Source organism: Ranitomeya variabilis, chromosome 1 (genome assembly GCF_051348905.1).
Source record: "Ranitomeya variabilis isolate aRanVar5 chromosome 1, aRanVar5.hap1, whole genome shotgun sequence".
Taxonomy (NCBI): domain Eukaryota; kingdom Metazoa; phylum Chordata; class Amphibia; order Anura; family Dendrobatidae; genus Ranitomeya; species Ranitomeya variabilis.
The window spans coordinates 16,071,621-16,097,712 of NC_135232.1; the positions used below are offsets into that span (position 1 = coordinate 16,071,621).

The 26,092-nt window shown below is 45.7% G+C and overlaps 2 protein-coding genes across 4 annotated transcripts in view; both read left to right on the forward strand.

Moving 5' to 3' along the window:
- LOC143793539 (uncharacterized) overlaps positions 1 to 26,092 on the forward strand; it is a 39,503-nt gene that overhangs the window by 5,600 nt on the left and 7,811 nt on the right. For 2 of the 3 annotated variants that reach the window (XM_077280596.1, XM_077280598.1), the window contains 3 exons: positions 854 to 977; positions 25,766 to 25,863; positions 25,941 to 26,019. In XM_077280596.1, the coding sequence (XP_077136711.1) occupies positions 854 to 977; positions 25,766 to 25,863; positions 25,941 to 26,019 (301 nt within the window). Of the gene's footprint in view, positions 1 to 760; positions 978 to 25,765; positions 25,864 to 25,940; positions 26,020 to 26,092 lie in introns of those variants that run through there. The other variant, XM_077280597.1, reaches the window with a different exon arrangement.
- On the forward strand, positions 13,157 to 14,918 carry LOC143793577 (uncharacterized). The gene is made up of 2 exons (XM_077280649.1): positions 13,157 to 13,890; positions 14,095 to 14,918. Exons 1-2 carry the CDS (start codon positions 13,171 to 13,173, stop codon positions 14,362 to 14,364), a joined length of 990 nt encoding a protein of 329 aa, XP_077136764.1. The 5' UTR covers positions 13,157 to 13,170; the 3' UTR covers positions 14,365 to 14,918.

Below are 26,092 nucleotides of genomic sequence, written 5' to 3' on the forward strand. Positions count from 1 at the left end.
TTACATTACTCTATTTATATGCTGTAGTAGATTTCATCATTATATGGGTGAATCCCTGTTTATGCATATTATGCATTGTTTTACATGAGGAGCGGTCTAGTGTCTCCATGCGATTTATGGTGGCTATTTTGCTGTTTTACCCACTACTGTCAGTTCTCCTTGTCTAATGTGTTTATTTATTTAATAAAGTTTATATCTTTTTACATGTGGATGTGTTACACCATTTTTTCTTTTGGTTGGGACATTATACAGGACTGGAGGATTCTGGGTGATGAGCGGAGAGGTGACTGCTGGGACATTACACAGCACTGGAGGATTATGGGTGATGAGTGGAGAGGTGACTGCTGGGACATTATACAGGACTGGGGGATTCTGGGTGATGAGCGGAGAGGTGACTGCTGGGACATTATACAGCACTGGAGGATCCTGGGTGATGAGCGGAGAGGTGACTGCTGGGACATTATACAGCACTGGAGGATTCTGGGTGATGAGCGGAGAGGTGACTGCTGGAACATTATACAGGATGGCACTGGAGGATTCTGGGTGATGAGCGGAGAGGTGACTGCTGGGACATTATACAGGACGGCACTGGAGGATTCTGGGTGATGAGCGGAGAGGTGACTGCTGGGACATTATACATCACTGGAGGATTCTGGGTGATGAGCGGAGAGGTGACTGCTGGGACATTATGCAGGACAGCACTGGAGGATTCTGGGTGATGACAGGAGAGGTGACTGCTGGGACATTATACAGGACAGCACTGGAGGATTCTGGGTGATGAACGTAGAGGTGACTGCTGGGACATTATACAGCACTGGAGGATTCTGGGTGATGACGGTGTCGCTGTTGTCAGGTTCCTATAAGGTGTCAGGACGTCGCTGTCTATCTCTCCATGGAGGAGTGGGAGTATCTAGAAGGACACCAGGATCGGTACCAGGACGTGATGATGGAGGAGCTCCGGCCTCTTACACCACGAGGTGAGAAGCGAGGCTCCTTGTTGGCTCCGGTGGATGTGATGACGTCTCTCCGGTGTCGTCCTATAATAGATGAGTTTTCTCCAGACTTGCTCTGGTTTTCTCTACATTTTCTCCGTCTGACAACAGCTTTCATTTCCCTGATTATTTCCTTCTGATCTGTGAGTCGCGGTTTCTCCGCTGTCGTCTTCATCAGTCTTGGGTCTTCATCCTCGGCGGCTTCTTTCAGAATCTTTCTCCTTCCTTAGAGCATCGGTCACATTTTCTCTGCAGATGTCCCGTCCTTCTGTTTGTTCTCTCCTGTGAGTTGTTTCGTTCCCTAAGTCTGTTGTGGATTGTTACTCAGCAGAGTCAAGGTTAATGTAAAGTGATGAGTGAGCATACCCGGTAATGGCCGTTACTCGCCCGAGCATCGCTGTACTCTTGGTTCTCGGCAAGCTGCGAGTATTTCCGGATTATTCGGCGGGAGCTCGGGTCTCCGCCCTGCAATTCTGTCGCTTTTTGGAGCTCCAATGAACATGCAGGGATTGGCTGCCATGCACTGTTAGGGCTACCATCATATTTTACACAAACCCAACTGAACCACAGTCCTTCTAAGGACTAATTACGGAGTATATAGATTGCAGTGCTAGGTAGGCAGGGGAGTGTATGTGGCTCTATACATATCAGTGCAAGGCCTGTAGGCGCCGTATGTGGGTATATAGATATCATTGCATACGTCAAGAGGGTCTATTCCATTACTGTCTTCTGCTGCCTATCTATATAATTGTCTAAGGGGTACTTCCGTCTTTCTGTCGGCAACTTCCGTCACGGAAATCCTGCGTAGCTGATTGGTCTCGCCAGCTGCCTGTCATGGCTGCCGCAACCAATCAGCGACGGGCACAGTCTGATTAGTACCTCCCTACTCCCCGCCGTCAGCGCCCACTCCATACTCCCCTCCGGTTATTATCTCACAGGGTTAATGCCAGCAGTAACGGACCGCCTTATGCTGCGGTGTAACGCACTCCGTTACCGCTGCTATTAACCCTGTGTCCCCAACTTTTCACTATTGATGCTGCCTATGCATCTAATTTAATGTTAAAAATAATAAAAAGACAAAAAACCTGCTATTCTCACCTTCCATCGTCCGGCGATGCGCTCGTGCCTGCCGCCATCTTCCGTTCCAAGAGATGCATTGCGAAATTACCTAGAAGACTTAGCGGTCTCGCGAGACCACTAAGTCATCTGGGTAATTTCGCAATGCATCCTGGGAACGGAAGATGGCGGCAGCCGCACGCGCATCGCTAGAGCTTCGCTGTATCCCGGCGGGTGAGTATATAACTATTTTTTATTTGAATCATTTTTTTTAACAGGGATATGGTGCCCACACTACTAAATACTGTGTGGGCTGTGTTATATACCGCGTGGCTGTGTTATATACCTCGTGGGCTGTTATATACTGCGTGGGCTGTGCTATATATTACGTGGGCTGTGTTATATACTGTTTGGGCTGTGTTATGTACTGCGTGGCCTGTATTAACGCATCGGCTATTCTACAATATGTATGTATGTATGCATGTATATAGCAGCCACATAGTATATAGCACAGGCCACGTAGCATTTGTCTGCTATATACTACATGGCTCCTATATACTACGTGGCCTGTGCTATACAGGTCCTTCTCAAAAAATTAGCATATAGTGTTAAATTTCATTATTTACCATAATGTAATGATTACAATTAAACTTTCATATATTATAGATTCATTATCCACCAACTGAAATTTGTCAGGTCTTTTATTGTTTTAATACTGATGATTTTGGCCTACAACTCCTGACAACCCAAAAAACCTGTCTCAATAAATTAGCATATTTCACCCGTCCAATCAAATAAAAGTGTTTTTTAATACCAAACAAAAAAACCATCAAATAATAATGTTCAGTTATGCACTCAATACTTGGTCGGGAATCCTTTGGCAGAAATGACTGCTTCAATGCGGCGTGGCATGGAGGCAATCAGCCTGTGACACTGCTGAGATGTTATGGAGGCCCAGGATGCTTCAATAGCGGCCTTAAGCTCAGCCAGAGTGTTGGGTCTTGCATCTCTCAACTTTCTCTTCACAATATCCCACAGATTCTCTATGGGGTTCAGGTCAGGAGAGTTGGCAGGCCAATTGAGCACAGTAATACCATGGTCAGTAAACCATTTACCAGTGGTTTTGGCACTGTGAGCAGGTGCCAGGTCGTGCTGAAAAATGAAATCTTCATCTCCATAAAGCATTTCAGCCGATGGAAGCATGAAGTGCTCCAAAATCTCCTGATAGCTAGCTGCATTGACCCTGCCCTTGATGAAACACAGTGGACCAACACCAGCAGCTGACATGGCACCCCACACCATCACTGACTGTGGGTACTTGACACTGGACTTCAGGCATTTTGGCATTTCCTTCTCCTCAGTCTTCCTCCAGACTCTGGCACCTTGATTTCCGAATGACATGCAAAATTTGCTTTCATCAGAAAAAAGTACTTGGGACCACTTAGCAACAGTCCAGTGCTGCTTCTCTGTAGCCCAGGTCAGGCGCTTCTGCCGCTGTTTATGGTTCAAAAGTGGCTTTACCTGGGGAATGCGGCACCTGTAGCCCATTTCCTGCACACGCCTGTGCACGGTGGCTCTGGATGTTTCCACACCAGACTCAGTCCACTGCTTCCTCAGGTTCCGGTCACCTCTTCTCGTTGTACAGCGTTTTCTGCCACATTGTTTCCTTCCAACAGACTTACCATTGAGGTGCCTTGATACAGCACTCTGGGAACAGCCTATTTGTTGAGAAATTTCTTTCTGGGTCTTACCCTCTTGCTTGAGGGTGTCAATGATGGCCTTCTTGACATCTGTCAGGTCGCTAGTCTTACCCATGATGGGGGTTTTGAGTAATGAACCAGGCAGGGAGTTTTTAAAAGCCTCAGGTATCTTTTGCATGTGTTTAGAGTTAATTAGTTGATTCAGAAGATTAGGGTAATAGGTCATTTAGAGAACCTTTTCTTGATATGCTAATTTATTGAGACAGGTTTTTTGGGTTATCAGGAGTTGTATGCCAAAATCATCAGTATTAAAACAATAAAAGACCTGACAAATTTCAGTTGGTGGATAATGAATCTATAGTATATGAAAGTTTAATTGTAATCATTACATTATGGTAAATAATGAAATTTAACACTATATGCTAATTTTTTGAGAAGGACCTGTATACTATGTGGCTGCTATATACATACATACATACATACATATTCTAGAATACCCGATGCGTTAGAATCGGGCCACCATCTAGTTACACATATACATAGCCCAGGTAGCAGTGGCTGGAAATTTTTTTTTTGTTGGTTTTTTTTTTTTTTTTTTGCATCTTAATCCTGATTATTTTATTGCAAATCAATCCAGAGCCCCTTTTTTTCTCCATTTGGTTGTTGACACTGCAGACTACAGCCGGATTCTTTTCATAGTACGGCGTGAAAATCCAGCTGTTTTACACGGGATTGCCCGTCCCAGCGGTCACATCTGAGTGTGCATAAAATTCTGCAGTTTTTTGTGATACTGTAGAATTTTTTTTAGAGTGTCTTATACTATTTCTTGACACCGTTTTGCTTCCCCAAAAATATTTAACAGGGCAGATATTTTAAACTGGGTTTTCTACACCACATGGATCGCATATCACTGCACTCAAAATTGTGCCATTTCAGGGCTCCATAAAATTTGTTCTGTGTCATTGCCTACTTAGTGACACAATTTTGGTGGCCAAAAAAAAAAAAATATAGGCCATATATTTTACAGTGTGGTATCTCCGTCAGACACCTCATCTATCTGTGGGCTACAAATTGTGGCATTTAAGGCCTCCATTGAACTGTTTTTGCTGTGTGTTACCTTAGTTATTGACACCAGTTTGCTAAAAAAAAAAAAATGTTACCTACAGGGCAGATATTTTAAACCGTGGTTTTCCTGCACACGGATCACATATAAGTTCGCTCCAAATTCAGAAATTTGTATTGAACGTGGAAAATATTGTAGTCCATTTAAAATGGGCAAGGCGCGTGGTAAGGGACGGGGAACTGGACGTGATGGTGCATGCAGAGGTCTAGGAGGTGGGCAAGCTGAAAGTGGGCCACAACAAACACCCACATCTGCTGGCTCGACCTTCCTGTCCCAATTACTAGGGGACCGCAGCAGGACAGCAGTATTGAAGCCAGAGCAGTGTGAAAAGGTTTTTGTTTGGATAGCGGCTAATACTTCCAGTCCTTTTTCCACGACCACCAGCACCCTGTTTTCCACGTGGTCAAGTCTGAGTATCCTTGAGTCTGGACCGCATATTCCTCACCCTGATCCTCCTTCCTTCCACCTTGCAGAGTGCCCGGAGACAACTGATCCCACACTTCGACACTCTGAAAAGCTGTTCACTTTTCCATTTATAGATTCAGGCGTCTCGCTCGTTACACTTGAAGCAGGGCGAGATGAGATTCCATGTAGTGATGCCCAAATATTTGAGCAGCCACGGTCACACGTAGGCGATGGTGGGAATGTGTCACAAGAGGTGGACAATGATGAGACACAATTGCCAGAAACTCAGGAGGAAGATCAAGGTGCAGAAGTGGAAGACGAGGCGGTGAATGATGTAGTAACTGACCCAACCTGGCAGGAGGACATGCAGAGCGAGGAGAGCAGCACAGGGAGAGAGAGAGGCGTAGCACCGCAGCAGGCAGGAAGCAGTGTGGTGGCTGCAGACAGAAAGCGTGCATCCGTTCCCCATAACACCAACATGACGGAAGTTGCCAGTTCAACTGTTAGGTCTTTCCAAGTCTGGTTGTTTTTCAAAGACTCTGCTGATAACCCCAAACAGGCCATTAGCACCACCTGCCATGCCCGCATCAGCAGGGGTAGCAAAACTACAAGCCTGACCACCAACAGCATGATCAGGCACATGGCAGCAAAGCACCCGACTTTGTGGGCCGAACCACAGGCTCTAGGAACAGTGTCTGTGGGTGACACCACTGCTTCTTCCACTGCTGTGCGTGCAAGCCAATTCCCAGTCCACGGTGCATGCGAAGATGCCTCCTGCCCTGCACTTGTCATTGCCCACACTCAAGTACCACCATCAAACTGGTCCACGTCCTTGTCCCAGCGCAGCCTTCAGTTATCCATACCCCAGTCATTGGAACGCTAGCTTAAATACGCAGCCAACGCCCCACAGGCCACATTACTAAATTCACACATTTCTCATCTGCTTGCCCTCGAAATGTTGCCTTTTAGGCTTGTGGAGATGAAGGCTTTCCGCAACCTGATGGCGGCAGCCGTCCTAAGATACTTGGTCCCCAACCGTGCTATTTCTCCCGGTTTGCCATCCCGGTATTACACAAGCACATGTCCCACAACATTACCCGTTCCCTCAACAACGCTGTTACTGGGAAAGTCCACCTAACCATGGACATTTGGACAATAAGCATATCTATCTGTGCCTGGACTAAGACAAGGGTTTATTCTGTGCTTCATAGACTTTCTGCTTGATTGCATTTCCCTCTGAAGTTTCCTATAGACTGCTAAGCTGCGTTTATTATTTGCACCAAGTTTTGTGGACTTGAGTTTCTCTCTGCACCTGTTTGAATCACCGTGTGATAATATAGACTTTACCACTTATAAAACTGTGTCCTGTAGTTGTCTTGTTCCACGCAAAGAGTCTCCTGAGTTATCCCCTATAATTATTACAGGATACTCTAGTGTAAAAAAAAAAAAGGAGACTGCTGGAACAATGACTGCAGAAAGCAGGGTGGATTTGATTTAAATCTAACTGATTTAAATCACGATTTAAATCACTAGTCAGTAAGGCTTAATTTAAATCAGTGATTTAAATCAAAGTTTCTACCTAAACTAGTTCTTGCTACTTTAACATGCAAGTAGATGAAGATTTTTAGAATCACTTTTTATATTACTTTTTTCTCCCCAGTTTAATGGGTTAATCATTCATATTTGGACACCACTGTTCTGTTGTACTTAGGAAGGAGAAAAATAATCCTGACCTTAATAACAATTTAAATAGATTTATTCAACTGAAACAATAACAACATTACAGCATAAGTTATTTGCTTAAACAAACATCCATGTTTGTTAACTAATTTGGCTAAACAAAATATATATATATTTTAAGAAACTTAGACTGTCAGCCCAGCCGACACATGAAAAACTTAAATACTACTGTCCCTGCTGTCCTCTGTAGCTCACTTGTCGTCATCTTCATCATCATCTTCTTCTTTGTTCCTATTCATAATCTGGAAAAGAAAAACAAGCTTTCCTGCTTTATTGGGTCCCAACCGATTTCTCAATTTAGAATGAATGAGTCCAAAGGAAGAGAATATTCTTTCAACGCCTGCAGAAGAAGCTACTGCTGTTAAAAGTGAAATCATTACTTGAACAGTCTCTAAATCCAAGCGCTTAAGTGACTTCCACCAGTTTACTGGTGTGACCTTCCTTAAAATATCTTCAGCAAACATATATTTCTTGAATGGTTCCCCCTTAGCTCTGAAGTTTATTATAGTTGGCATTAAAGATGGATGATTGCTGGATACCCATGTCATAGCTAACTCCTCTTCCTCAGCACTTAGGTTTTGACCCTGATATTGGATATTGACAATATTTGCCAAAAAATGAGCTGGAGTCAGTGCTTGTCCCATTCGTTTGTTTACTGCTTGTAATTTAATTCTGTCCATGTGTAGTTCTGTTTTTAAGTGTTCACTCAGTTCCTTCCAAATTTCAACAGCATCCGCAATAAAACAGCTATTTTTCTGTATTTTGTTTAAAGCTTGAGAGATGGGTTTCAGGAAGCTCAGCATATGTTCAACATTTCTCTTCAGCCCAATGTTGAGGATTTTGGCCGTGACAGTGCCATCTATTTTATCTCGATTTTCTTCACAAAGTGTCATCAGAATAGGCCAGTTTTTGATATACTGCTCAAAACAGTCCACCACAGAGTTCCATCTAACATCTTGTGGGAGCGTTAGCTTGGTTCCACCCATCCTTTTCAGAGCTGCTGCAGCAAAATGATTATTACGGAAGTATTTAGCAATTTCAACAACATTAGCCTTTATTTCTGGACCACTTAAGTCTTTGGCTAAGAGGTGCAGCAAATGAGCACTGCAACCATATGTTATTAGCAGCTTTGTATTCCCTCCCTGCTCTTCTAAATCTCTTCTCATCTTGGATACGTTTGCAGCATTGTCAGTGACCAAACTGCGTACTAGACATTTGAATTTTTGTTCACATGTCGTTATAGCTTTTACTGCCACTTCTTGTAAGTATTCTGCTGTGTGTGCATTTCCTGACGTATCAGTTGTTTGTGCAAGGAAGACTTTACCTTCTTCTGTTGTTATACAAGCACATACAATAGGATCATTGTGGACATTACTCCACCCATCAATACTTAGGTTAACAATTTTACCCTCCAGAGCTGTTGCACATTGCTCCATTTCTCTGTCATACACTTGATCCAGCAGTTTCCCTGCAACATCAGCTCTGCTGGGTGGACTGTATCCTGGTCTCAGTGACTGAACCATATTAATGAAATGTGGGTTTTCAGTCAGATGGAAAGAAGAGTTCGTTGCATAAATAAACTGGGCAATTTTTTCATCAATCAACTCTTTTTCTAATCTGCTAGTTCTTATCACAAACCTATCTATGGTGGTTCCAGGAGGTAAAGGTTTTCTTCCTTTTGGGTGATGGTGATATGTGGCTGTGGGTGTCTGATGATGATGCTGCTGCTAATGAAGCACTATCCTGGATGGATAACTCTGAAACTGTAGAACAGGGTGATGGTGATCTTGGAGGTGGATAGTTTCCAGAATCCATGAATTCCCCTAAACAAAAAAAGTCAATGCTGTTATTTTATTGTTTATACAATTTCTGCTTATTGTACACAACACATCACTGCCCCTGCCCCAAAAGGAATATTTGTTTTTATTCAAAACTGTACCAAATGACAGTAACATGCAGTAATAATAAGAAATATAGTTTTTCTCACACATGACAGTTCAGTCTTTAGAAATAGGATTCAATAAAAATGTTTACCAACCTGAAGATCCTGCCTGTTCAGAAGTGTTTCTTTGGTCATCTTCATCTCTGCACTTCTCATGATGTTGCCTCATTCGCGCCACCAGGCCTTGCACCTCTTTGTTGCATCGTTTGCATTTTGCACGCATGCCTGCCTTACCGATAGGCGAAGGAGCTTCATTAAAATATTCCCAAACTGGGTCTCTTTTACGGCCTGCTGCCATTATAAGGAAAGAATGTAATAAACCTCAGATCGTATCGTACACACAAACAGATCCAGACTTGTCGGTCTGTGGCTATGCTGCAGTATTGTGCTCAAAGTTTCACTTTCATTTTCTTGTCTGCTTGCCCTTCCTCCTCCTCACACTTAGATTCCCATTCTTCTTGTGTTGTGCAGATCTATTCCACTCCAAACAATCAGAAACATATTGTATAACTTCTTGGACTTGGCACTGAAGGGGTTGATTCTGTATTCATAGGTTTGTAGAACAATAGGATTAAGGTCTTTTTCTCAACTCTGTTCATGTTGTAACATTTTTGCCGTGAAGAAGAGGCTGGGACCTCTGCGGAGTCAAATTCAGTTTTGAGAACTGCGTAAGTAAAGCGAGCGTCTGTGATAATATAGGAGAGAAACTGCCCACTAATCCTACAGAAACCTCTGGAAGAGCATGGCATTGTGAATGTTACACATATACAGCCTTTATTCTACTGAGTTAAACAACTCAGCTTTATCTCATGATGGAAGAACCTTTGGATGGTAAAATATTTTCCTCAAAAAGCAGTTTATTGAAAAAAAATCCGATTTAAATAAAAAAAATCCGATTTTTTTTATTTTTATTTTTAAAAAAAAAACATTGATTTTTATCCACCCTGGCAGAAAGCAAATTAGAGCGGGTGTTTTCCATAATTAGATCACTGCAGAAAGATTTGGAAGGTCTGCAAAAGAAGTTTGGAAGCTTTGAACACAATCAACAAGTGTTTGGACAAACTTTGCAGGACTTGAGCAACCGCATGGCAGCCCAGGAAAACAAACTTGCTGGCATAGAGTCCCAGTATGGACGGGCTTTTCAGGACATAAGCACGCAAATAGCTGCACAAGTGACTTTACCCTCTGGGCAACCGCCACCAGCTAGCCCACCTAAGTTGCCCCCATTCAGATTTAATGGTGATCACGACAAATTTCGTGGCTTTGTGAATCAATGTATGCTATATTTTGATGTGCATGCTGACCGATCCTACTGATAGATCCAAAGTATTGTGTGTAATAATGCTACTTACCTCACGAGCGCTCGCCTGGGCGAATCCGATGATTGAGTCTCGTGACCCACGGTTAAATGACTTGGATGATTTCTTGGCTGCTATGGCATTAATGTTTGATGACCCTAATCGCCGTGCAACTGCTGAATCTGCTTTGTTGTCTTTACGCCAGGCAAAACATTCTGTTATTGAGTATGCCACTGAATTCAGGAGATTAGCGGTAGATACCAATTGGGACAGTTATGCACAATTGCCTATTTTTAAAAGGGGTCTGTCTAGTATTGTAAAAGATGAACTAGCCCGCTCTGAGTCACCACAACAGCTAGAGACATTTATATAGCATTGTGTGCGCATAGACATTCGCCTTACTGAGCGTAGGCAGGAGAAATTTGCTGCATATAACCGTATTTCTAACTTTTCCCTTCCTTCCAAACAGCCTGCAGGTAAAACCTCTCGGGAGGTGGAGGAGGTGCCCATGCAACTTGATTCCGTTCAGAGGCGCGAGATCAATGAGCGCCGGGAGCATCGCCTTCGTGAAAGTCTATGTTTCTACTGCGGCCAGTTTGACCACTTCTTGATCAATTGTCCTAAGTGTCCTAGACGGCCTAACAAGGTGCTAGCAGCAATAGGGGAGTATGACAACTGTGATGATGAATCTGACATCTCTGAATGTAGCCTGCCTTTAAACGCTGTATTCCATTCACTTTCTATGACTTCACCCCCCAAGAAGCTGAAGGAAAAGAACTCTCACTGTTCTCTCCTTATTAAGATCCTGTGTTCAGGACAGTGGATTTCCAGTTCAGCTATGATTGACTCTGGTGCAGGTGGCAATTTCATGGATATCGCATTTGCCAAGGAACATGGTATTAAAATTCAGCAAAGAGCCTCTCCAATTACCATGGAAACAGTGGATGGGTCACCTTTAATCTCTGGGCCTGTGAATCAGGAGACCGTACCCCTTGAAATTTTGTTGGAGCCTAATCCTCAGGAGCAACTTTCTTTCTTGCTAATTTCTTCTCCTCATTTTCTTGTGATTTTAGGCATTCCTTGGTTGTGTTCTCAGAACCCAATTATCAACTGGGAGACCAAGGAGATTATCTTCCCAACAAGGAACAACTCAGCGTTAACAGAAGCTGTCCCTGAGTCCACGGCTACGGAACCACATGTACAGGTATTTTCTTTACCTCCAGCTTATAAAGAGTTCTCTGACATCTGTGACAAGAAGAATGCAGATCAGCTTCCTCCACACAGGCATTATGACTGTCCCATTGAGCTGCTTCCCGGGGCAGCCATTCCTTTTGGTAACATATACCCTTTGGCGGCACCTGAGCTTCTAGCCTTAAAGGAGTATATTGATGAAAATCTGGCCAAAGGCTTCATACGTCTTTCTTCCTCACCAGCAGGGGCACCTATCTTTTTTGTAAAGAAGAAGGATGGGACCCTGAGACCCTGTGTTGACTATCGAGAACTCAATAAGGTAACCGTACGAAACCGTTACCCTTTGCCTCTGATTCCCGAATTACTGGAAAGAGTCCACCATGCTAAGGTGTTCTCTAAACTGGATCTTCGTGGGGCTTATAATTTGGTGCGTATTCGTCCAGGGGATGAGTGGAAGACAGCATTCAGATGCCGGTATGGACACTTTGAATCTCTTTTGATGCCCTTCGGGCTTTGTAACGCCCCTGCAACATTTCAACACCTTGCTAATGACATTTTCAGAGATTTGTTGGACCAGTTTGTGGTGATCTATTTGGACGATATACTAATCTTTTCTGACTCTCTACAGGAACATGAAGAACATGTCAAAACTGTTTTAAGACGTCTGAAAGAGAACCATCTGTATATTAAGCCGGAGAAATGCGAGTTCCATCGTTCTGAGATACAGTTCTTAGGTTATATCATCTCTCCCCAGGGGCTGAACATGGAATCTGGTAAGCTATCCTTGACTGGTCGGTACCCAAGAACGTTAAGGAGGTCCAACGTATTATTGGTTTTGCAAATTTCTACAGACGCTTCATTCGAAATTTTTCTGATATTGTCCATCCCATTACTTCCTTGACAAAGAAGGAAAAGCCCTTTAAGTGGTCATCACAGGCTCAAGAAGCTTTTGATCGGCTTAAGACCTGTTTCACATCAGCACCGCTGTTGATACACCCAGATCCAACACTTCCTTTCATTGTGGAGGTGGACGCTTCTGATAATGCTTTGGGGGCTATTCTCTCCCAAAGAACTGGAGAGAAGGGTCTGCGACATCCTTGTGCTTTCTTTTCCCGTAGACTAACCTCAGCAGAGAAGAATTACGACGTGGGAGACAAGGAATTGCTGGCTATTATTGCGGCTTTCAAAGAATGGATTCATCGTCTGCAAGGAGCCCCACAACAGATCATAGTGTTAACTGACCATCGCAATCTAGAGTTCCTTAGATCCGCTAGATGTCTTTCTCCTCGTCAGGCTCGTTGGAACTTATTTTTAAATCAATTTAACTTTGTTATCTCGTACCGTCCAGGTTCTCGTAATGGGAAGGCTGATGCTTTATCCCGAATCCATGCTGCAGATTCCGTACCTGGAGCCCCGTCCAAGACCATTCTATCTGATGCCAATTTCATCGGAGTTATCCACGATCAGGACTTGTGGAAGGAGTGCAGGGAGGCCTATGAAGGTGATGTATTTCTGGCCAACCCACCTGTGGATATTAATCTTGTCTTTAAGGGTGGCATGTGGTTCAGAGATCGACGTATCTACGTCCCTGAGGTCGTCCGTCTGCAGATCCTCAAGTTGGTACATGACTCCAAGTTGGCTGGTCACAGGTTGGTACAGAAGACACAAAAGTTCCTGAGCCGATTCTTCTGGTGGCCAACTTGCCTGAAGGATACCAAGGACTATGTTCTCTCTTGCGAGGTGTGTGCCCATTACAAGACTCCTCACGTGGCACCTACGGGTCTTCTACAACCATTACTTGTCCCGCCCTTGGGGGTCTATATCAATGGACTTTATTGTGGAGCTGCCTACATCGGGGGGCATGAATACAATCATGGTGGTAGTTGATCGCCTGACTAAAGCTGCTCATTTTGTTCTGTGCACCGGCCTCCCCTCAGCTAAAGATACAGTGAACTTGGTTATACAGAATGTCTTTCGGTTGCACGGGGTTCCGGATGAGATCATCTCTGACCGTGGAGTACAGTTCACTTCAAGATTCTGGAAGGGGTTTTGCTCTGCACTCAATATTAATGTCTGTCTCTCTTCTGCTTACCATCCCCAGACAAATGGTCAGACTGAGCGTACCAACCAGACGCTGGAACAATATCTAAGATGCTATGTCAGCCATCTCCAGGATGATTGGTTGGAGTTGTTGCCGTTAGCCGAATTTTTATATAATAATTCTCAGAGCGCCTCCACTAAATTTACACCTTTCTTTGCCAATCTGGGTTATCATCCGTGTATTTTACCTAGGTCTCCATTTAATTCTCCGGTTCCGGCAGTGGAGGAAAGGCTGACTGCGATGAGACAGAATCTGGAGGTTCTGAAGGAATCCCTGACCACAGCTCAAGAACGTTATAAGAGATCGACTGATAGATTCCGTAAACCTGCAGCCATGTTCAGGGTAGGAGATTCCGTGTGGTTAGCAACTAATAATCTGAAGTTAAACGTTCCTTCACTAAAACTTGGACAGAAATTCATTGGCCCTTTCAAGATCAACGGTATTGTGAGCTCTGTGGCCTACCGGCTGAAGCTGCCTAGGACAGTGAAGGTACACCCAGTTTTTCACGTATCTTTACTAAAGCCTGTATCTCCTAATACCTTCCAGGGACGTGTTGTGCCACCTCCGCAGCCTGTGGTGATTGATGGGCAAGAACAATTCGTGGTGCAGGAAATTATTGATTCCAGGATTCGCAGGAATCGGCTCCAATATCTGATAAGATGGCAGGGATATCCCCCTGAGGAAAACTCTTGGGAACCTGTGGAAAACATCAATGCCCAACAGAAGATTTCTCGTTTTCATCAGAGATTCCTGAGAAACCAGGTCCAGGATCGTCCTGATGCCGCTTCTAAGGAGGGAGTAATATCAGGACTCTGAACATTTTTTATTACCTTTCTGTGCATTACTGCCCTTTTCCAAGATGGCGTCTTTGGTCTCATGTGCACTGTTTCTCCTGCTATAAAACTCCACCCCAGCCTTCAGTCTGTGCTAGAGTATTCTGCCTTTCATCCAGCTCCTGACCTCTGATTACCTGATTACTCCCTGGCTATACACCTGCTCCTGTGAATCTGCTTTGAGTTCCTGCTGCATACACAAGTTTCCAGTAATCCTCCTTCATCTGCTGCTCGTGTTTACTTCCATCTGCATTTGCTGGTCATGTAAGCTGTTGCTGCTTTGCAATAACCTGAGACTATTAACCAGGCCTCCCTGGTTGAGCTAAGATATGATTTGAACTGCCTAATAAGCATATCTATCTGTGCCTGGACTAAGACAAGGATTTATTCATGTCCAGTATCCTCAAGAATAACTGCTTCATAGACTTTCTGCTTGATTGCATTTCCCTCTGAAGTTTCCTATAGACTGCTAAGCTGCGTTTATTATTTGCACCAAGTGTTGTGGACTTGAGTTTCTCTCTGCACCTGTTTGAATCACCGTGTGATAATATAGACTTTACCACTTATAAAACTGTGTCCTGTAGTTGTCTTGTTCCACACAATGAGTCTCCTGAGTTATCCCCTATAATTATTACACACCTCCTCTTCAGCCTCCATCTCTGAAAGCACTGCCTCAGCCAGGCGTCAACAGGCTATGCTGAAGCTAATATGTTTAGGTGACAAACCGCACAATGCTGAAGAGTTGTGGACAGCTCTGAATGAACAGGCAGATCTGTGGCTGACACCACTGAGCCTACAGCCAGGCATGGTCGTGTGTGACAATGGCCGGAACCTGGTGGCGGCTCTCTCGAGGCGAGGTCACGCACCTTGCCTGGCCCATCTGCTTAACCTCGTTGTTCAACGGTTTCTCAAAAGCTACCTGGAGCTGCCAGATCTGCTTGTCAAAGTACACCGCCTGTGTGCCCATTTTAGAAAGTCAGCTACAGCTTCAGCCGCCCTTGCTGTGCTTCAGCAGCGTTTGCAGCTTCCGGATCAACGGCTGCTGTGTCATGTCCTCACGCGTTGAAATTCTAGACTGCAGATGTTGGAAAGGCTTTGTGAGCAGAAGAGGGCCGTAGTTGACTATCAGCATCAACATTCGTTGACATTCAGTTCAGACTCCACACATAAGACCTCAGGAGTGGACATGGATGTCAGACATCTGTACCATCCTCCAAAACTTTGAAGACTCCACCAAGATGGTAAGCGGCGATGACGCCATAATTAGCGTCACCTTCCCACTGCTCTGCGTTCTGAAATGCTCTCTGCTCACAAAGAGGATGCATTGCAGGCGGAGCACGATGAGATGAAGCAAGGAACCATACAGGGTGATTACACACAGTCCAGTCTCATCTCATCCCAACATGGCTTGGGTGACGAGGAGGAGGAGGAAGAACACGAGCTACTTTCATGCGCTATTGACAGTACTACAAGCACTACTGTCATACTGTCCAGCGTGGATGGCCTGAGGACAGGGAGGAGGAGGAGAGTATGGTCAGTAGTTCTCTTGGTGAAGACACTGAAGTCTTGTCTGTTAGCAGTCTGGCACGCATGGTTGTCTTTATGTTGCGCTGCCTTTCCCGTGAACCTTGTATTCTCAAAATTTTGGGTGACAGTCATTATTGGTTGGTGACACTTCTAGACCCATGCTACAAGGAGAACTTTCAATCTCTTCTTCCAGAGGCAGACAACTGTACTAAAATGGTGCAGTACCAGAAAGCCCTTTTTGCAGAATTATTTAAAAAATTACCATCTGGCGGCAGAGGTCATAGTTCGTTGGGCAACCTGTTGTGAACTCTGTTTCCCACCTCCCTCCTGTGGTCGTGAGTGGTACTGTGTGAGTTCTCTCTTTGGGCTCTCCCTGGTGGCTCTTTTTGTTATTTTGCAGGTTTCTGGCAGGATCAGCTGTCTGGTCATCTGCTAGTTAGGTTTCCTATTTAATCCACCTGGTCCTTCATTCCTTGCCTGTTGTCGTTGTATTCAGTGCTATTCTGATTTCCCCTGTCTACATCCGTTATCAGTCTCTCCAAGAGAAGCTAAGTTTGGTTTGCTTATTTTTGCTCATCTATGTTCAAGATGTTTCCTAGTATATGATGAGTTTTGTCCAGCTTGCTAATATGTGATTTCCCTGCTTGCTGGTGCTCTGGGGTGCTGAGTTGCTCCCCCCACATCGTTAGTTGGTGTGGGGGTTCTCGCATTCTCTGCGTGAATATTTTTGCATAGGGTTTTTTACTGACCGCACAGATCCCTTGCTATTTTCTGCTATCTAGCGTTAGCGGGCCTCATTTGCTTAATCTGTTTCATCTCTGCGTTTGTCTTTTCCTCTTAACTCACCGTTATTATTTGTGGGGGGCTTCTATATCTCTGGGGTTATTTCTCTGAGGCAAGTGAGGTCTTTACTTTCTCTTTAGGGGTAGTCAGTTTCTCAGGCCGTGAAGAGACGTCTAGGATTTCAGGAAACGTTCCACGGCTGCCTATAGTTGTGCGGTTAGGATCAGGTTTGCGGTTAGTCCAGTTACCACATCCCCAGAGCTCGTCCTATTTTCTTCTACTTAGCTGGTTAGATTTGTGATCCTAAGCCACTAGGATCATAACAGCAACCAAGGAGTACAGGCAATAGAGACACAACTCCAATCCAGCAGAAGCAGGGGAACACTGGCAAAGTTCTGGGATAGTTTTCTCACACCCTCGCATCGCAGTGTCCCTGATGCGTGGTGTACTGTCACAAGGAGTTCAAAGTTTTGGAAGATGCTGAGGGAGTACCTTGCTGACCGTACCACCATCCTCTGTGATTCCTCTGTGCCTTATAATTATTGGGTCTCAAAGCTGGATACGTGGCATGAACTGGCTCCATACGGCTTGGAGGTCCTGGCCTGCCCTGCTGCTAGCGTTTTGTCAGAGCGGGTTTTTAGTGCCGCTGGTGGAATTATAACTGATAAGTGCAACCGCCTGTCAACTGAAAATGCTGACAGGCTGACTGTTATAAAAATGAACAAGGGCTGGATTGGGCCAGACTTCTGTACACCACCACATGATAACAGTGAAACCTAACCTCAAATCCAGATCTTTTTTGGGGGGAGGTACATTCCCATGCACCTCTTCACACCCACACATGGGTATACGCTTCCTGGTTTTGGCTATTTGCTTTTATCCTCCTCCTCCTCATCCTCATCATCCACCACCAGTAGATCACCAGTGTGAACGTGTTCCATGATGCAACAGCCACATTACTGTAACAACCCTGCTGGCATCACTGCATGGCCTCCCAGCCCCCACCTTCATTACATTCAAACTCACTTCTCTGGGCCTTGTTGTGACTTCTCTCTGCTGCCAGCTCCATGCTGTGTGCCTCATGTCTGCTGTTTGCTCTGTGCATGCTCTGTCTGTGTGCATAGGGGGGCGGTGCCGGAAACTCCTGTATCTTATTGAGACTGTGTGCACCTTGGTAAGTTGTCCCCGGCCAATCGCCATGAGGCTTCCTGTATTTAAGACATCCCCACCCATTGGTGGGGGCCTGTGCATCTTACTCCCTTAGTCAGTTGTTAGCTGCTGAGGTGCCAGGCCCTGTCTCTTTTACTCTCGTGTCCGCCACCCAGGGGGGCTTCGTACCCTGGCCTATGTCCGCCACCCAGAGGGGCGTCGTACCCTGGCTTGTGTCCATGTCTCTGTGCCTTGTCCTGTTCCTGACTTTGTCTTAGCCTAGTCCTGTTACTGTGTCTGTTTATATCCCTGCCTTGGTTTCCTTTCCCTGCTGTGCGTACTCTGTGTTTTGCTTTTCTCTGCTTTCGGCTCCGCTCTCTGCGACCTTGCTTTGCTCCTTGCTCTGCACTCTGTGGTTTTGCTCTCAGCTCTGCACTCTGTATCTTGCTCTCAGCTCTGCGCTCTGTAGCTTTGCTCTCAGCTCTGCGCTCTGTAGCTTTGCTCTGTAGCTTTGCTCTGCACTTTGCTCTGTACTCTGACTTTGCTCTGTTCTCACCTCTTGCTCTGTGGCTCCGCTTCTTATGGTTCTACCTTGCTCCGCTCCTTGCGGTTCTACCTGGCTCCGCTTCTTGCGGTTCTACTTCTTTCGCTCTTGGCTCCGCCTCCTGCATTTCTGCACTTGGCTCCGCCCTCAGCTCTTGGCTCCACCTCCTATGTTTTGGCGCTTGGCTCCGCCTCCTGCGTTTCTGTTCTTGGCTCCGCCTCCTGCGTTTCTGTTTTTTGCTCTAGCTCCTGTGCTTTCGCTTTGCATCCGCTCTTGCGGTCTTTCTCTAACTATTCTTAAGTCATCCTGTCTGAACAGGTTCTTACCTGTTTTACATACCTGCCTGCAGACCGGTCCCTACCGGTTCTTCCAGTGTACCAGCCTTGTCCGCCTGTCCTGCCAGAGAGCCAGCCTTACCTGCCTGCCTACCAGAGAGCCAGCCGTGCCCGCCTGCCTGCCAGTGTCTCTATTGTACCCGTCTGCCTGCCTTTGTCTCAGCCGTGCCCGCCTGTCTGCCAGAGTGCCAGCCGTGTCCGCTTGCCTGTCTATGTTCCGTTCCCCTGTGGGATCAGCAGCCACAGTCAGACACCACCCTGGAGTGGTACCTGGTAGCTTCCTGCCGCACAAGCCTGACCTCACCATCAGAGGCTCCAGGGAACACCAAGGATGCTACTTAGTTACGCCCCTTCCAGGGTAGTCTGGTCTGTGGTCCAGTGGGGCCACTCCCCCGCACGCCTGCGCCAACCAGTCTAGGGCGCAAGCGTGACAATTACTCTTGGCAAGGGTGTTTATGATGCCCTTAAAATTAATGTTGACACAGTAGGTTGATGCGTACCTCCCAGGGTGGAATGTTTGTCAGTCCATACACTTAGTGTAAGGGCAATACGAGTAGAGGAGACCCGCTCCTTTAAAGTGGGAAAATATTTTTTGGAGGCCATCCTCCACATTTCTTTCTTAGGTGATTGGACTGCATGCAAATTTGTGGCAGGCCTTGTCTTCACTTCATGGGCAAACTTTATTTGACTTAAAATAATAATACTAATGGGAACTTTGGTTTCATCTGGCCGTCCAGGACATCTGTTCCAAGAGTTATTGGGGTGCGTGTAACTTTGTAGCAGGGCAGGCTTGCATTTAATGCATAAGCAAACAGTATGTCAGTACCAAATGAATAATGTGAACTTGGTTTTCCTGTGGCCATCCAGTACGTGGGTTCAAAGGCTTATTGGGGTGCGTGTAACTATGGGTCAGGGCTGGCTTTGCATTCAATGCATTGGCAAACACTATGGAAGACCCACTTTCTTATAATGGGAAAAAAATTTCAGGAGGCCCTCTTGTACGTCTCATGAAGGGGGTATTAGGGCGTGTCCTAATTTTTGGCAGCCCAGCCACTCGCTGCATAGGCAATAACAGTATAGGAGACCCACTGTTTATTAACGGCCCTTTAAGAATATTAGTGCCGCCTGACGCCCCTATAAAAATAGGCTCTTTTACTTTGAGTCCCTCCTTCATAAATGAAACAAGATGTGTTTGATGATGTGTCACACACCACATGGCCAGCTTGTTAAATGTTAAAATTATATTTCCCAGTGAATGCATTTGTATTGGTTGAAAGCAATGCTAAAGTTTAAAAAAAATGCAACAAAAATGCTACGTGTGAACATAGCCCAAGTGGTAGAGGAACATTTTTGGGGGGTTCTTTACTTTTCCTTACATACAAATTATTACCCTGGAAAGGATGTTCCTTAACATATTTCCCTGGAAAATCCATTTTGGTTTAGTTTTTGTATGTTTTAGTGTGCGCCTATAAAAGTGGCGTAAGACTCTGACAACGTTGTTCACAGCTGTGACCTAGGAGTCAGAAATGCTTCCAGGGGTCTTCCCCATGATGTTCCCGTGTCATTTGAGCACTATTCCCATTGATTTCAGACATTTTTAGACCCTAAAAGGACCCCCACGGGGGGATTGCGGCAAAAATGCTCGGGTTTCCTATAGACTTATGTAACCTGTATCATTGACTATCGGTCCAGTATATCTGTGTCTGCCCCCTGAGGAACCGTATGTCGGGGAAACGCGTCGGGGCGTTCTACTGACAGCTAAGTGTCTCCCTTGGGGAGAATATTCTCTTCACTGGCTGCCTGAGCTAGCACTTTAATGAATTTTTTGGTCTAGCATATTATGCATTTGTATAAACACTGACTAATGGCTACCAACTACTACTAGCACCTGCATGTGATTCTATATGCAGTGGTATCACTACATTGCTGCTTCTAAAGGATATCAATTGTATACTACTTGTCCACCATATTCACTTTATCCTATGTATGAGGGTAGTCAATTGAAATATATTTTTTGCCAGGCAGTGTTGCTATGCTGAGCTCTATATCCGGACTGAATTAGGTCATCTATATCTATTTCTACCTCCCTACTGAGGTCCGATTATTGATGTATATTAGTACATTTTTTGTAAGGATGTACAAGGATAATTGTATCTAGGAAAAAAAATTTTTTTGAGCTACTGTGTATATATGCTTCTGTTACATTGTCCCTACTGGGACCACAAATAGGGAGTTGGTTAATCCGTATATAGTGTGCACCTGAGTATTGCCTACTTGTCCTTCCTTCATTTCTTTTTATCGCTCATTGTTTTCTCCCCTTTTAGTTGGCAGGGCATCAAAAGGGCCAGCAGGGGATAGCCGTCGCGGAGTGGGGGCGCCAAATTTACTATCAGGGTGCCAACCTCCACTGTCAGGCAGGGGCAGTAGGCCAATATAGGGCTATCCATTAGGACAGGTGCACCTATATTGGTATTTCCTTATATATTTATACATTTTGTCTGTTTTCACTGGGAAGTGGTATTTTTAAAAATATTTAATTAATAAAACTATATTTTTTAAGGGGATTTATATATGTTTTTCTTTAGACTTATGTAACAACCCTGCCGGCATCACTGCATGGCCTCCCATCTCCCACCTGCCTTACACATCAACTTACTACTCTGGGCCATGCTGTGAGTTCTGTCTGCTGCCGGCTCCATGCTGTGTGCTTCATGTCGTCTGCCTGCTCTGCATGCTTCCTGGCTGTGTGCATAGGGGGGTGGTGCTGGCAATTCCTGATTCTTATTGAAACTGTGCACCTTCCTAAGGTGTCCCCAGCCAATTGCCTAGAGGCGTCTGATACTTAAGGCATCCCCACCCATTGGAGGATGCCTGAGCAAACGATTTCCCTCAGTTAGTGTCTTGCAACTGAGCTGCCAGGTCCTTTCCTGTCTCAGCCAACCAGTGGGGCTAGATACCCTGGTCTGAATCCTTTTCTCTGTGTCTTGTCCCGTTCCTGATCCTGTCTGTACTCTGGTATATATCTGTTCCTGTTGTTTCCTTATCTGTTTGCCTTTCCCTCTCAGCTGTGCGTACCGTTGTGTCCATTCCGTCCTGCTTCGCTCGCCTCAACCTGTGGCTCTGCGCCGCTAACCCGCGGCTCTGTTCTGCTCTGCTCCGTACTCTGCTCTTCCCGCCGCAACCTGTGGCTCACCGCCTTCCTGCTTTGCTTGCCGCAAACCTGCGGCTCTGCTCTGTTCCGCTCTGCGGTCCCGTTCTGCTCTCGCTCTGTGGTTCCGCTCTACGTTCCTGCTGTTGGCTCTGCCTCCAGCGGTTCTGCCCCTGGCTCTGCCTCCAGCGGTTCTGCCCTTGGCTCTGCCTCCAGCGGTTCTGCCCTTGGCTCCGCCTCCAGCGGTTCTGCTCTTGGATCCGCCTTCTGCGGTTCTGCTTTGTATCCGCTCCTTGCGGTCCTGCTCTATTTTCGTTCTGCTACCTGCGGGTCAGGTTCCTACCTGTTCCCATATACCTTACTGTCTGAACAGGTCTCTATCTGTTTTCATATACCTGCCGGTATTCCGGTTCCTACCTAGTCAGTACCTGTTCTGCCAGAGTACCAGCCGTGTCCTGCCAGCGGGCCAGCCGTGCCCTTCTGCCAGTGTCTCAGCCGTGCCAGCCTGACTGCCAGTGTCTCAGCCATGCCCGCCTGCCTACCCGTGTTCCACAGTGGGATCCGCAGCCACAGCCAGATACCACCCTGGAGTGGTACCTGGCAGCTACCTGCCGCACAAGCCTGACCTCACCATCAGAGGTTACAATGAACACCAATGTAGCTGCTTAGTTACGCCCCTTCCATGGTAGTATGGTTTGTGGCACAGTGGGGCTGCACCCCCCACGCTCTCACCAGCCAGTCAGGGCGCGAGTGTTACAACTTACATTGGGCTCATTGCTCAGGACGAGTACCCGAGTATTCCAAATTCCTCAACCCGAGCAATGAGCGCCTGTAGAAGCCAGAACTTTCCGTACTGGAGAAGAAAGTCCGATCACCGCTCACTCTATAGGGGTAATGTTTCTCATTGAGGAGAGTGACAATTCTGAGTACGGAGAGTTATGGGCCATGCAATGCCCCATGGGAAATAAGATATGCAAATTTCCTCTTCGCAGATGCAGAAAAGGGGTCTTTAGCATGAGATGTAGAACACAGCAATCCTAGGAGTTAATATCAATGTTTCAACCCCATTTCCATTTTTCCATTTATTTCCTCCCCTTTCTCAATAAGTGAGAACATTATTATTTTCCATACACAGATGTTTGAAATTTTTTTTTTTTTTTGTGAGACGAATTGTGCATTTTACCATAAAATGTGCTGTTAAGCAGGAAAAAGTTCCACCTAATTTCCACGTTCATTTTTTGGATTTAGTTTTGCGACAATTGTTGGATGGTAAGAACAACTTTGCTGCAATTTTCCAGATCAGTACAGTGACTGCGATTCCAAACTTGTGGAATTTTTTTTAGAATGTATTTTATGATTTCAAAAATTCAGCCCTTTCCCTGAGATCGATCACTTTATCTTCCGTTATCGGAGCAGTGTGACAGTTTCTCTTCTTGAATGGCGCACTGACCTTTTATTGGTACCATTTTGGGGCATCTGTGACCTTTTTGATCGTTGTGTTTTTCATGTTTTGAATTTTCTTTCTCATGGTGTTTACCATGTGGGACAAATCCTCACGCGACAATGACAAATATATTTGTTGATACTTTTTTTGTTCTTATTTTGGGAGACAAATTAAAACTAATGGAGACTTCAACCTGAGAATCCTATTCATACCGGGCTTCATAAGAAAGCCTTGGCGGCAGAGACAGGGGTCTTCGGCAGGCCCCCGGTGGTCACGGCAAACCATTTTTGGGACCCTGTGATTTAGTGACTGATTGACAGGAGAATGAGACACCCAACCACATAAAGGGAACCTATCAAGTAAAATAACACTATTAACCTTCAGTCATGGGGTTAATCTGCAGGTTAATAATGTTTTGAACTTGCCCGGCTCCTGCGCTGAGAGCTCCGCTTGCCAGGAGGAAATTAACTTTATTCCCCGGCAGCGTTCGGCTTCCAGCCATAGAGGTGCGGCTGGTGCGGCTTTAGTGACCCCTCAGTATATAGAGAGCAGCCACTGAATCTGCTACCCGGCACTGACTGACAGCCGGCTCTAATGTGGAGCCCTAACGCTGAGCCAGCTGTCAGTCAATGCTGGGGGAGCAGTTTCAGCCGCTGCTCTGTATACACTGACCAGTGACTGTAGCTGCACCGGCCAAAACTGTATGACGAAGCTGAACACTGCCAGGTGGAATAAGGTTCATTTCCTCCCGGCAGCGGGGCTCTCAGTGCTGACACCGGGCAGGTTAAAAATGCTATTAACTTGTAGATAACCCCATGTCTGCAGGTTAATAACATTGTTTTACTTAACAGATTCCCTTTAAATGGCACTGTCAGCAGCAGTGAAGTGGTTAAATGGCAGCAATCGGAGCTCGCTCCAGACACGCACCTGGCATCTTCCATGCATGAACATAAAATATCAGAAAGGCGTTAAAGTCTTCACATGACGTCAGAAAGAATGGGACGGGGGTCCTAGGCTCAAGGGCTGAATGACAGCAAAACGTTAGGCAGTCCGCTCTTCCTCTTCATGAGGTCTGATCAGAATGTCTTCTCCAAACTACTTAATTGGAACGATGAAGTAGGTGTTGGACTTGTAGGGACATCGGGCTGCCCAAGAGTGGTAATAATCAGTGTAAGTCTCCCGTAAAGAGTTGTTTGTTCAGAAGAATACGTATTATGGGGCTTTTCTGTGGAATCTGACCAGACAATCTCTCCTTGGCTCCCCGTGTACATCAGTAAGCGCCCATGACCCCGGTGCCGGCTCTCTAGTGTCCTCTTATATTACACATTGATAGGCACTAACTGCTGCGTACCGGGGGCTCCCCACAACACCGTCCTCCCGGGCGCTGTGACTACATCCGTTAGCCGTGTTGAGGGAGGATCTGGAGTGACCCTTCACAGTTGACTCAGTGATTTTCAAATTGATCCACAGAGCGTTGCCGGCAACTGAAAATGACCAGACGGAGACGTGTGTCTCTGTTTGGGGGGGTCGAGCAGATCTCTGACCCCCCTTTTATTGTGTCGCACTTTTCATAATCTTAGCAAGTTATACTTCAACCAATCAACATAAGAACACGCTCACAGTTCTTAACCTATAAGAATGCAGGAACAGCCTGTACGTCAAGGTCTTCGTAGAACAATACACCCTCAGTGTCATATCTTGTTCAGGCTGAAACAATCAAGGTCTCATAACAACTATTAACTTTTACCTAGTAGCAGAATTTATCTCAAAATGGCAAGATGGAGTCGAAAAGCACAAAATGAAGCCTTCTTTAATTTTTCTTAGTTTAACCCTTCACAACTGAGCTTTCCGCTCACTTGCCTAGTTTAGTGTTTATATCGAGGTGAATATTGATATTTATCTCTATTTATAAAATAATAAAAACTTAGCAACTCGTGTTTTAATAGGATCTTAGTGATCCCAGAGGATCCTGTCCAGGAGTGAGGCCGTGTCCTCATGGTGACCTCATGAGCACTCAAAAAACAATCACTGGTAAATGGTAACTGTCCTTCCCCCAATCTCCATAACAGCAAATTAGGAGAGAAGAAACTGCTGGATAGAAATGTGGAGCTTTCTCCAGCTCCTCTGTGGTTCCATCCTTGGTGGAGAGGAAACTTGGAGAAGTTGTGTTTCTTAGTACGGCTCCTCCATCTGACTGACGAGGGTCTTCTCTGTCCCCCTCCTCAGGGTCCTCATCCTCCGTGTAGAGCAGAGAGCATGACGCTTTTGGCATCGCTGATTATCACTTCATACTTGGGGCCACAATGTGCTGGGACCTCGGTATCGGTGGTGAGGACCACAACAATGTAATTTAGTCCCTGATACATAAACCTAGAATTACCGGTTCTGAGAGACGTGTCTCATATATAGACAGATAGACGGCAGGTGATGTAGTCAGTCTGTGTGTCTCCACAGATGGATCCAGGAGGAGAAATCCACCAGAGAGATGTCCCCGTCCTCTGTACCCCCAGGACTGTTCAGAGGAGAATCACAACATCCCGGAGGATCATCAGGTAGATGGCACCGAAGCCTCCACAACATCTGACCATGAAGTGATGGGCCTGAGCTCATCTTACATTTTTCTTTTTAGGGTGAAGATCTGATTAATATTAAGGTTGAGGTTATACATGGAGCACAAGAGGCGATCGCACCATGGGCCGGTCAGCAGGGTGAGGAGGGGAGTCTGTGATATCTGTTCTGTGGTCACCTACTAAGGCTATATGCACACGTAGGGAGGGTCCT

Bases quoted from the DNA above. Each gene is read 5' to 3' on its own strand.
- LOC143793577 (XM_077280649.1), top strand. From the start codon at position 13,171: ATGTTCTCTCTTGCGAGGTGTGTGCCCATTACAAGACTCCTCACGTGG. The intron at 13,891-14,094 runs GTAGGAGATTCC...AATACCTTCCAG, and splicing joins AACCTGCAGCCATGTTCAGG to GGACGTGTTGTGCCACCTCC.